The sequence below is a fragment of the Eptatretus burgeri genome, chromosome 10 (assembly GCF_056783735.1).
Source record: "Eptatretus burgeri isolate ZD-2024b chromosome 10, Ebu_testis_v1, whole genome shotgun sequence".
Taxonomy (NCBI): Eukaryota; Metazoa; Chordata; class Myxini; order Myxiniformes; family Myxinidae; genus Eptatretus; species Eptatretus burgeri.
This window is the reverse complement of record NC_140970.1, coordinates 105,303,491-105,316,533: the sequence shown is the minus strand read 5'-3', so window position 1 is coordinate 105,316,533 and position 13,043 is coordinate 105,303,491. Positions and strand designations below refer to the sequence as shown.

The window sequence follows — 13,043 nt, the reverse complement described above, 5'->3', positions numbered from 1 at the left end:
CGTAATAAATAAGAAACATAATTAGAGCTGGCACTTTATCAATGCTGGCAGTGATGACTGGTTCAGCCATTTCAGAGAAGATATTTGAAGGTTAAAAAAAACACAAACACACAATATGACTGCCGAATCACGTGACTTATGACGTCATCAAAAACTGTTTTGTGGACCATTTTATCCCTCGATGACCATCAAAAATTTTCATACTGATCGGATGTGACATTCGACATATGCAATTATGACGTCACAACGCAGGCACCTTTGACGTCACAAGAAAAAATCGCACTCATTCCCCATGACGAGTACTTGCTATGTGCCAAGTTTAAATTTTTTCCTTGGTGCGGTTTCAGCGATTTAGCGATACTAGTAGGGCCTTGTTTTAATGCAAGCCCGTGATTTAATATACACAAAAATGTTGCATTCCCCCTTTTTTTTGCACATACAGTATATGCATTTGTAAGTAAATTGGATATTGATCAGAATTTTTTTTTTTCCCCAGCTGTGGTCAGAGCAGCAGCATGTACCAGTCCACAGGAGATCGCTGCCAGGAATCAACAATTCTCACTGACGCCTTCTTCAAAATCCTTTTCGGCACACTTGCAGGCATTTTGGGACTGGCCTTGTTGTTGGGCCTGATTGTCTATTGCATCAAGCGCCGTTCTCATAAAGGTTTCATGAACATTCTCACTGAGAGCGACAGGTGTGCTGTGATGTAATATATGTGCGCAGACTCATGGTAATAATTGCAAGGCATTTGGATTTTTTTTTTTTTGAAGAACATTAATTATTTCCTGGCCCACCCATAGATGAGTGACACCCGATTGATGAAGTAATGGTGACGTCACAATGGATTATATTATAGTACTACCTTGAAAAAAAATGTTCTTCTTTGAGAAGAAAACAAGATGCATATTTGATAGAATAATAATCTATCTATAATTACAACAGTGTGTGTGTGTGTGTGTGTGTGTGTGTGTGTGTGTGTGTGTGTGTGTGTGTGTGTGTGTGTGTGTGTGTGTGTGTGTGTGTGTGTGTGTGTGTGTGTGTGTGTGTGACCGCTGTTTCTCGACAACCATTGGTCCGATCTTATTGAAACTTGCCGGCTATATTGCTGGCGACCTGAGGATGTGCCTTTTCAAGGTTTGATATTAATACGGACAAGTGCTTCCCAAGTTATGGCCATTTATTTACCAACCAATGACAGGACACGTTGCTGCGTAGGCGTGGCCGATGCGCCATTTAGTTACCAAGCACAGGACACATTGCTGTGTAGGCGTGGCTACGTAGGCGGGTGTGCGGCCAGCCGTGCGATGACGTCACGTGCCGTGCCGGTTACCAGCCAACGATGACGTCACGTGCCGCGCCGGTTACGATGGGGATTGTTGTCTTAGTTACTGTGGCGTATGAGTGGCAATGGCCAATGGCAGCGAATGTCATGGCAAGCAAAGACAGGGAGGTAAACTTGATTTAAATTTTGATTTTATTTACCTCTGTGTGTGTAAGTATCACAGCAGTTGTTACTTCAATGCAAGCGATAATTCGTGGAATGCATGTGAACATTCTGTACGGGCACGCACCACTTCCGGATAGTGATGACTTAATGTATTCTAATAATTTCTCGATTTCTTATGCGCATTTACAGATAAACACAATGCCCCAATCCAGTCGTCGTTTCCGAGAGCGAAGGAACGGCCTGTGTGTTTGTTTCTGTCTCGCGGTTTCAATTTTTTTTTCCACGTACGGCCACGCACGTACGGGCACGTACTTGTTTATATATAAGTAGCAAAGAACCAATCCTTATGGACAGGCTCATTCTCCGAGAATTATGTACACGATAATTCCCCCACTCTTATAACTTTCACTTGTAATACCGGCTTTCACCAATTGGCGTAATACGATACACATTTACATGGAGAGAAATCTGTCCCTCCCACCATAATCCTCCAAGACTAAATTTTTGTTTTACCCCATTGTCGAAGAATTAAATTCCTCTCGAAGAGTTTGAATTATTTATTAATAATATAAGCATCATGATGGAGGAAAGAGACAATTAAGTAACACAATAGCAAGCAACATGCTTGATCCTCTTTCCCAAAAACACATGGATCTTGAGTTCTTTTAAAACAAAGCAAAAATTGGGAGGGTGACATTAGAGGAAGATATCTGGTAATTCTCAAAACAAGATACTGCTGAGACCAGCTTTTGTTGGGTTAGAGAAGATGATCACTCAAAGCCTTCTGGCAGTGGTTATTCAGAGTTCAGCTTGAACACAACATTTTTATGACCAAAAAGATTTTTATGACCAAATTCTCCCGAAGAATACTTGACAATGGGGAATTGATTTTTTAATAATTTTTGTTGCCCGATTTGAACAAAACTTGATAATGCACACCGCAGGCGAATGGTAAGGTGGCACGAAAAAATTTGCGCTATCGTGTACCGTTTTGGCTGTATTTCGGGAACATACATACATACCTACACACATGCACTTGAATTAAATTATTGAAATTAAATTTATTGAATTAAAAATTCAATATTAAATTGAATTAAAAATTGAAACTTGGCACTTAGCCCTCATCTATACTGAAGGTGTGTGTGTGTGTGTGTGTGTGTGTGTGTGTGTGTGTGTGTGTGTGTGTGTGTGTGTGTGTGTGTGTGTGTGTGTGTGTGTGTGTGCACGCGCGCACGCGCGTGGCATAACTCCAAAACCATGTAACCTAGCAGCCTGAAACTTTGCATGCAGACAAAGAAAACTCCAAGGAAGTGCCTGACTGAAAATTGTGTTTGGGTTAATTAAAACACCCTTTTTGAAGATAATTAACGGGCTTATTTAATTAAATCCTTCATCAGGTGCATCCTTTGTCACCGTTCTCGATGAGGTCTGAAGGTGTATCCGAGGTCACCTCACTGGGGCCTGAAGCCGCCATGTTTTTTTTGGCCTACTCAAACATGCCTTGACTTGGAACAGGCCACAATGACTTCTTAATGATAAAGTTGTTTATTTCGCTTTCCTCACTCATATTATCGAATGCCTGTTCAACATCACTATGAATCGCAAAAAGCATTGCTTTTGTAAGTGCTACCGCTTTCAAATATGAAGCTTGGAGTGTTTTCATGCATGATACAACGCAATTTTCCACGATCTACCCTCACAGGCTAATTAAAGTATATCATCAAAATATTATTTCGGTTTTGAGGATCGGATATCGTCAGAACGAAATATGTGTCGAAATCTGTTGTGAAATCTGATAATTTAAAGAAATAACGAGTCTTATAACTAAACCTATCTACCTATTTCCTTTAAGCAAGTAAGGCGATGGTCCCTTCTTATCCATGCACACACAAGAAAATGTGAATTTTCCAAACCATCAGTCAATCTTTTTTTTTACTGTTTGCAGAATTACTGTATATTGCGTGAACAAAAGATTTAGGAACGTGCCAAAATTAACCAGCTTCGTTGAGCTATATGATTCAATGCATTCACTGGCAGACCTCCTCACCTCTTGTCCCACAGAGGGACTGCTTATCCACTGTGTCTGTCAGATCTGTGTCTATATTTTCGGAGGTTTTGAGGGGTGCTCTACAGGGAATCAAAGCAAATGCGGTGAAAAACGGTCGTTTCAAAATAAAGTTATAATGTTTGCGCGGACCGCGAACTGATGCACCACGTGACGCGTGCACAAATTAGCAGGCAACTTGGCAGATTATCTGCAAACCTTATTTTGTGGGTGATTAAACGTTGCAATGTCTCCAGGACTGTTCTATGTTAAACAGCAACTCCTTAGTGAATAAAGTCATTCTTTGATCAAATTAATTTAATTTTTTTAACTACTGCCTGAAGACCAGCTTTAAAGTTAAAAGGATCCTTCATGGTATGCAGCCTAGCCAGCTGTTCCTCATCAACCATTTAATTGGAGTGCTTGCTTGAGTGCTTAAACCACTTACCGAACACCCTACAGTCGACAGCAGTACTGCGCTACATCATTATGAGCGAATCGCTCACATCCCGAGTGAATGGCTCACGCTCCGTCGCCCCGACCGAGTGGCTCGCGCTCCGTCGCCCCGACCGAGTGGCTCGCGCTCCGTCGCCCCGACCGAGTGGCTCGCGCTCCGTCGCCCCGACCGAGTGGCTCGCGCTCCGTCGCCCCGACCGAGTGGCTCGCGCTCCGTCGCCCCGACCGAGTGGCTCGCGCTCCGTCGCCCGACCGAGTGGCTCGCGCTCCGTCGCCCCGACCGAGTGGCTCGCGCTCCGTCGCCCCGACCGAGTGGCTCGCGCTCCGTCGCCCCGACCGAGTGGCTCGCGCTCCGTCGCCCCGACCGAGTGGCTCGCGCTCCGTCGCCCCGACCGAGTGGCTCGCGCTCCGTCGCCCCGACCGAGTGGCTCGCGCTCCGTCGCCCCGACCGAGTGGCTCGCGCCCCGTCGCCCCGACCGAGTGGCTCGCGCCCCGTCGCCCCGACCGAGTGGCTCGCGCCCCGTCGCCCCGACCGAGTGGCTCGCGCCCCGTCGCCCCGACCGAGTGGCTCGCGCCCCGTCGCCCCGACCGAGTGGCTCGCGCTCCGTCGCCCCGACCGAGTGGCTCGCGCTCCGTCGCCCCGACCGAGTGGCTCGCGCTCCGTCGCCCCGACCGAGTGGCTCGCGCTCCGTCGCCCCGACCGAGTGGCTCGCGCTCCGTCGCCCCGACCGAGTGGCTCGCGCTCCGTCGCCCGACCGAGTGGCTCGCGCTCCGTCGCCCCGACCGAGTGGCTCGCGCTCCGTCGCCCCGACCGAGTGGCTCGCGCTCCGTCGCCCCGACCGAGTGGCTCGCGCTCCGTCGCCCCGACCGAGTGGCTCGCGCTCCGTCGCCCCGACCGAGTGGCTCGCGCTCCGTCGCCCCGACCGAGTGGCTCGCGCTCCGTCGCCCCGACCGAGTGGCTCGCGCTCCGTCGCCCGACCGAGTGGCTCGCGCTCCGTCGCCCCGACCGAGTGGCTCGCGCTCCGTCGCCCCGACCGAGTGGCTCGCGCTCCGTCGCCCCGACCGAGTGGCTCGCGCTCCGTCGCCCCGACCGAGTGGCTCGCGCTCCGTCGCCCCGACCGAGTGGCTCGCGCTCCGTCGCCCCGACCGAGTGGCTCGCGCTCCGTCGCCCCGACCGAGTGGCTCGCGCTCCGTCGCCCCGACCGAGTGGCTCGCGCTCCGTCGCCCCGACCGAGTGGCTCGCGCTCCGTCGCCCCGACCGAGTGGCTCGCGCTCCGTCGCCCCGACCGAGTGGCTCGCGCTCCGTCGCCCCGACCGAGTGGCTCGCGCTCCGTCGCCCCGACCGAGTGGCTCGCGCTCCGTCGCCCCGACCGAGTGGCTCGCCCTCCGTCGCCCCGACCGAGTGGCTCGCGCTCCGTCGCCCCGACCGAGTGGCTCGCGCTCCGTCGCCCCGACCGAGGGGCTCGCGCTCCGTCGCCCCGACCGAGGGGCTCGCGCTCCGTCGCCCCGACCGAGGGGCTCGCGCTCCGTCGCCCCGACCGAGGGGCTCGCGCTCCGTCGCCCCGACCGAGGGGCTCGCGCTCCGTCGCCCCGACCGAGGGCCTCGCGCTCCGTCGCCCCGACCGAGGGGCTCGCGCTCCGTCGCCCCGACCGAGGGGCTCGCGCTCCGTCGCCCCGACCGAGGGGCTCGCGCTCCGTCGCCCCGACCGAGCGCCTCTCGCGCTCCGTCGCCCCGACCGAGCGCCTCTCGCGCTCCGTCGCCCCGACCGAGCGCCTCGCGCTCCGTCGCCCCGACCGAGCCCCTCTCGCGCTCCGTCGCCCCGACCGAGCGCTCCGTCGCCGTCGTCTCCGCACGTATCCGGAAGATGGTCGTGTCCGGATGGATCCCCTCCGCACGTTTCCGGAACGTGGTCGTGTCCGGATGGATCCCCTCCGCACGTTTCCGGAACGTGGTCGTGTCCGGATGGATCCCCTCCGCACGTTTCCGGACGGTGGTCATGTCCAGATGGATCCTCTCCTCACGCTGCCTTCAGGTTGTATTTGCTGGTAATAAATATACCCCACTAAGGCACCTATAATACTGATTTACACGAAGAACAATGAGGAAAGCAAGGTCGTGGATGGCACAAAGCGACTGGTATACGCAGGCACACGGGCAAAGTGCTGCTCGGATGGGCAGTGTCGCAGCAACGATCCAGTCAAAGACAGAAGATGATGATGCAGTTGAAGATGTCAGAAGAAGGTGATGCAGTAGAAGACCAGGAAGGAAAAGATGGCGGCCATACCGAGGTAATGCAAGAGATTATTTGTGGCTTATAGTTCAGCTCCAGCCTCCAACTCTCCATGCGTTTCCAGCTCCAGTCACCATGCATCTGGCCTGCCCTCTTTCCTTCGTGTAATGTACTCAACAGACAGGGATGAAGGCTCTCTAAGATGGTGGCGTCTGCACACAGCATCAGAACATGGGTGGGTCACCTGACTCCCTTAACCATGCCCCGGTGCACCCATGTATGCATGCATTATCATAAACTACTGATACACCTCAATTCGGGACCACCTTTCCCTTCTGTGGCCCCCGTCATTAGTTTCACTGTCATTGTGGGAGGTCCATACTCCTGGCTGTCCTGCCCATGGGGTGGCCCCAATATAACAGTCTTCCAAGCTCCACAACCTATTTTGCTACAATGGCTCACACAGATTGGCCAGACAGATCCTGACTGTCTACCAAGCCGCTCCATTGGGCCTCAAAACTTAAAATTCCTCACCTGGCCATGTCTTTCCCAACGTCAGACATTTTACAACCTCACTCTCTCCAAATTACATACCTGTATGTATGTCTGTTTGTATACAGAGTTATATTGTGAGGAAACAAAGGTCAATGTCAGATCAGATAAGTGAATAAACAGGTGGGTGTTTTTCAAGCAGTATTCTGACTTAGAACTTGGGTGCACTTGAGCCAGGAAAGGAAAGCTTTAATTGTTTGGGGAATGAATAGAGAATTAACAAACACACAAACGGACACTTCTCGAATCACAGTGTGATAACGTGCAAGTTTTAGCGATCACTCAAATGAAATACCACACGTCCTATCAGATATGACAGGGATGTGAATTCCTAACCCATATTATTTCCCAGCACTGCTTGAATTCAGCAGCTACTTGAATGACTTTTGATGCAATCTCCTGACTTCATGTTCCCATGTTTTCTTTCCTTTGTTCTCAGCACTGCTCCTGACAGAATGCCCAGCAACATATCCAAAGGACGCAACGCCTCTTGTAAGTAATACATCATTTGGATTTTGTGCATGGCTCACTCACCTTTGCACTGATAAATAAATCTCTCATGAAAACATAGCGATAAAGGTTCCATAACTCGCCAAACTTCGTCATCGGGAAATCATGACATTGATCACTTAAGTTGGCTGTTGATAATTCAAGAAGATAACTTGGAAATGCAGAGTTGTATAAAGCTAATGTTTTGCAATGAGTCGATAGATTTTTGCGTGGTGTGCGCTTAAAAAGTTCTCGATGGTTTTGAGGTCGAAAGGGTGAACGCAACACGGCAGCACATATTCTGGGAGAAATATAACAATGATGGACGAATATGTGACCCGTCTCTGCTACCACCCTGCAAGGAGAGTTTGATCTTGCAGAGAGCCATAGTCTGCCACACATGGAGATTGTCACATGAAATTCTGTTTGCGGGAATCGAACAGGGCATTAGCAGAGATGACTTACCGCACATATGATGATACATCGCTCTGACGTCATTCCTTTTTTTTGACTTTTTTGTTTGACAACCCAGAGTTTTCTTCGGATCTTCGTGAAACTTGCCATGTATATGCAGAAAGCCCACGCGCAGGCAGTAACCATCTCCGATTTTGGAAATTCCTCCGAGAAAAAAGTTATGACGTCAAAATATCTCCGCTAATGGAAATCGCCTAAAAAATTATCTCCGAAACTAGGCAAGCTTTTTGAATTCTGTTTGCGGGAATCAAGCCGGGCATTAGCAGAGATAATTATTTATCACAAACCTGATGCATCACAATGACGTCATATTCGTTTTTATGACGTCATCATTAAGAGGACGAGGATCTTAGCTCATTTGAGCTTGTTTTTAAACGAGTCTTGATGCTTAAATGTTGATATTCTTGATGGTTACATTGGACTTGGCATAAAAGCTTAATATCTTGACAAAGTTATGAGAGAGAAGGTGTTAATCTAACAAGAGAGTTGAAAAGTGACCCTTCCTTCAATCTGCATGGAATTTAAGGGGTAGCTTTTCCTTCTGAACATATCGGTGCTTCCAAAATGTATGATGCTGAGTCAAGTGTTTGTACTCAATGAAAAGGTCACACAAACAGCCATCCAATGATTCCAAGTTTGTTTATGTACCTTTTACGAGAATGGAGAAAGGCGTGCCGATTATATGAAATGCGCAAAACTGCAATCTGTCTGCAAGATGAGGTTTATATGGCTTTCTTTTTCTAGTTTGTAACTTGATGGTATTCATAGAATACTTACCCTGCACATCAACGGTTTTGGAGATATAGAGGTGCAACGTTTTTGGGGGTTTTTCCAAGATGGCATCTGTAACCTGAAACACGTGACTTATGACATCATGATTATCATTAAAATATTCTACAGGAGGAGCTGCTCCGATGGTAAAAAAAAAAAATTCGTGTCCATCAGACCTACAGTTGATGAGAAAAAAAATCATAATGATCGGATAAGTCTTGTACTTGTTGAATTATGACGTCATAACGAAGGCACTGATGACATCATCATGAACATATCTTATTCCCTATGGGGAGTAGTTGACATTGAGAATGTCTCAATTTTTTCCCATGGAGTGGTTTCAGAGATATCGAGGTGCAAAGTTTTTCCGAGATGACACATGTACACGTGACCTATGACATCATAATTATCATCAGAATATTCTACAGGAGGAGGCACTCCTATGGTGAAAATTTCGTGTCAATCGGAACTGCAGAGAAATAAAATTAATACTGATCGGATCAAGCATTGTACTTGTCAAATTATGACGTCATAATGAAGGTACCAATTACATCATCATTAACATATCTTATTCCCCAAGGGGAGTGCTTGACAATAAGCCATGTTTCAATTTTTTCCCGTGGAGCGGTTTCGGAGATATAGGTGTGCAATTGTTTTCGATTTTTCTAAGATTGCGCCTGTACCACGTGACCTATGATGTCATAATTGACCTTAAAAAAAATTTGACTGGAGTAGCCGCTCATATATTTTGAAAATTGTGTGTCCATCAGAATAACAGCTGCAGAGGAATTTTTTTTTCATTCTTATCAGATCAAGTGTTGTACTTGTCAAATTACGATGTCATAATGAAGGCACTGATGACATCATCATTAACATATCTTATTCCACATTGGGATTACTTGACAATGAGCCATGTTTCAATTTTTTTCCCATTGAGCAGTTTTAGAGATATAGAGGTGAAATGTTTTTCCAATATGGCGTCCGTACCACTTGACTTCTGACGTCATAATCATGAATAGAAAAATTCTACCAGTGGAGGCACTCCGATGTCAAAATTTCGTGTCAATTGGACCAATGGTAGCAGAGAAAATGAATTTTAAAAATGCAGGCACGCGTGCCCGCACATACGCCACACATATGCACAACTGCAACCGAATGCTTAACCCTGCTTTTCACTTCGCGAGCACACAAGCAGAGTACCCATCCGATGGGTGATCTTGTTCCAAACATGCAACACGTTTTTCTGATGCACACCTTTATTTGTGCGGTGTATAGGCAACTGACAGCTCACAGCACTGGAAAACGTGGGGACAGGTATACTGCACTGTAAATGGTGGAGACTTGTATTACCCCCCCCCCCCACCTAGAGGCAGCAGAACACAAGACACATTTACATGGAGAAATTGCGTCCCCCCCTCTAACTTCCCCAAGACCACTGACAAAGATAAAAACACCCTATGTATTAATTGGGGCCATGCTGATCCTACATAGCAAGTCTGGATGCAATTGGCCCAGGACTTTAGGAGGAGTAGCACGACAAGCAACCAAGCACACAAACACCGGTCCATGAATTCCAGTAAGGATTAAGATTTCCAAAATCTGTATGCATTTTATTGGGCAAAACAGTCATGGCCAAACATATTGTCACCCTTGCACTTTTTTTCAAATAACTCACAATTTTCTTTAAAAACAAGTTGAAACTGACAAATGTATTTCGTCTCCAAATTCTTTATTTCACTGTTAATATTACAGAACCTTTGTTTTTGATTCAAAACTTAATATATCCTTTTAAAATCGGAAAATAAAAAACAAATGGAATTGATAAAATTATTGCCACCCTCGATTTAATATTTGGTAGCACGGCCTTTGGCCAAAATATCTGCAGTCAAGCGCTTCCTATAGCCATGAATGAGCTTCCTTCACCTCTCTACTGGCAGTTTGTCCCACTATTCTTATACAAACTGCTCCAGTTCTCACAGATTTGAAGGGTGCCTTCTCTCAACTGGTTTTCAGATCTCCCCACAGGTGTTCAATGGGATTTAGATCTGGACTCATTGTTGGCCAATTCAGGAGAGTCCATCGTTTCGTCTTGAACCATTCCTGGTACTTTTTGAAGTGTGTTTGGGGTCATTGTCCTGCTGCAAGACCCATGACCTTCGACAGAGACCCAGCTTTCAGACACTGGGTTGAACATTGTGCTCCAAAATCCTTGATAATCTCCTGATTTCATGATGCCGTACACATATTCAAGGCACCCAGTGCCAGAGGCAGCACAGCAACCTCAAAACATCACTGAACCTCCTCCATGTTTGACTGTAGGGAAGGTGTTCGTTTCTTTGAAGGCTTCATTTTGTTTTCTGTAAACGTAGAGATGATGTGGTTCACCAAAAAGCTCTAATTTAGTCTCATCTGTCCACAGGACATTCTCCCAGAAGGATTTTTAGCTTGTTCAGGTGTGTTTTGGCAAACTCCAGTCGGGCTTTCTTATGTCTCTCTCTCAGCAGTGGGGTCCTCCTGGGTATCCTATCATAAAACCCCCCTTCATTGAGCTGGTCATGGATGGTGCGAGTTGAAACTGTCGTACCTTGTGTCTGAAGATCAGCTTTCATTTGTTTGGCAGTTGATTGAGGTGCTTTCTCAACCATTCGAACATTCCTTCGCTGTAATCTTCGATCAAATTTTCCCCTTGTGGCCACGTCCAGGGAGGTCAGCTACAGTGTCATGGGCCTTAAACTTCCTGATAACATGGCGTATGGTAGACACAGGAACATCAAGATCTCTGAAGATGGACTTGTAGCCTTGAGATTGTCCATATGCCTGGTGTTGGCTTAATGGTTGGGGTGGTGGGCTTGGGATCCTAGGGTTCTAAGTTCAAATCCTGCTTGGCTGTTGAATTAATACCAGGAGGGGTTGACTGCCTGTCATCCTTCTGAGGTTGGCAAAATGAGTACCAGCTTGCTGGGATGATTGAGCCATTTGAGTATCCTTTATCAGTGGAAACCCGTCTGGGATTGTGCCTAATCGCCCAGGAGACTGCTTAGGCAGCACCAATGCTCTGCACATTGTGTTGTCCCAAGCGACATGCAGCCTTGAGATTGTCCATGCTTGGCTACAATCTTGTGTCTGACATCCTCAGACACTCCTCTGAGCCTGGTGGCGGCTTGGCGTCCTCGGGTCCTGAGTTCAAGCCCCGTCGGCTGCTGAATTAATACACCAGGGGGTTGACTCAGCCTGTCATCCTTCCGAGGTCAGCGAAATGAGTACCTGTTCCAGTGTGTGTACCGGTAGAGGGGCACTGCATCAGCGACACAGTCGCGCTTCAAGAAATGATAGCTACCCCAGCAGCTAAGCTGCCATACGACCACCAGACACTCCTGTTTTTCTTTCTTTTCTCCATGCTCATTGCAGTGCACACAGTGACACAAAACAGCAGAATGTCTCCTTTTCTCGATTCAAACTGGTTGAATGAGTGATTTTTATATTGCAGGCACCTGCAACGCACCACAGGTGAGTTAATTTCCAAAGTAAAAGAGAATCACCTGCTTGAAATCTAATCATTTCTCACTTCTAAAAGGTGCCAATAACATTTTCTGGGACATTTTAGGATTTCTGTGTGGAATAAGCTAAGATCTTGTAATTTTTTCAGGTTTTGGTTTTGTTTTGTTCCACTGCAAACCAAGATCTCTGGAGATGTGTGCCTTACAAATACCTGGGGGAGTGGGGAGGGGGGGGTGATGGTGGTGTGCAAAGCATGAAAAGAGCAGACGGTGCAAAAACAGAAAGGAGGGAGTAGAAGACAGAGAAATCACCGACCTGTTTGTGATGGCAAAGTGACTGGCCCATAGACACTTTCACTCTCGCTCTTTCCGAAAGGACCATCTGACAAACTCTCCTATCTACCTTCTTAACAATCCTCCATCGTACAAAGTCCTGCCTTAACACACCTGTACTCCTATCCACCAACAATGCCTTAATGTGCAGATTCATGGAGTACTGCTCTCCCCTCTGGGCTGGCCCCCTGCCTCACATATTGCTCAACTTTACGCCATGGAAACCAAGGCCTTCAAGATCATTGGCATCACCCACGATGAAGCTGAGTCTATGGGCCAGTCACTTCGCCATCACAAACAGGTCGGTGATCTCTCTGTCTTCTACCCCCTCCTTTCTGGTTTTGCACCGTCTGCTCTTTTCATGCTTTGCATACCACCATCACCCCCCCACTCCCCCAGGTTTCTGTAAGGCACACACGGTCCACCATCAACCCCCTTCTGGTGAAACTACCTAAATCCAGGATCACTGCTCACCTCCATGCATTTGTTTCTTATTCTTTCCTGCCTGTGGAATCAACTGCCACATAGTCTTCAATCTCATTCTTACCTCCAGGTCTTCAACACAGCTGTACACCACCGTCTCAGATCGTCCCCATTTCAAAACCATGATATTTTCTACCCTCGTTAACCCCCACCCCAATCCCTCCTTCCAAATTTCCAATTTTCCTTCCTGAGAATTTGATTCTGTATCCATTTTGTTCACCCCATGCATCCTCTCCTGGCCCCCATTCCTCCACACACCGATT

The 13,043-nt window shown here is 47.8% G+C and overlaps 1 protein-coding gene across 1 annotated transcript in view; it reads left to right on the top strand.

Moving 5' to 3' along the window:
- Positions 1-13,043, top strand: part of LOC147019366 (uncharacterized) — a 46,649-nt gene that overhangs the window by 21,747 nt on the left and 11,859 nt on the right. The window contains exons 9-10 of the mRNA XM_085899821.1: positions 497-697; positions 7,173-7,225. Coding sequence (XP_085755947.1) covers positions 497-697; positions 7,173-7,225 — 254 coding nt within the window. The remainder of the gene's footprint in view (positions 1-496; positions 698-7,172; positions 7,226-13,043) is intronic.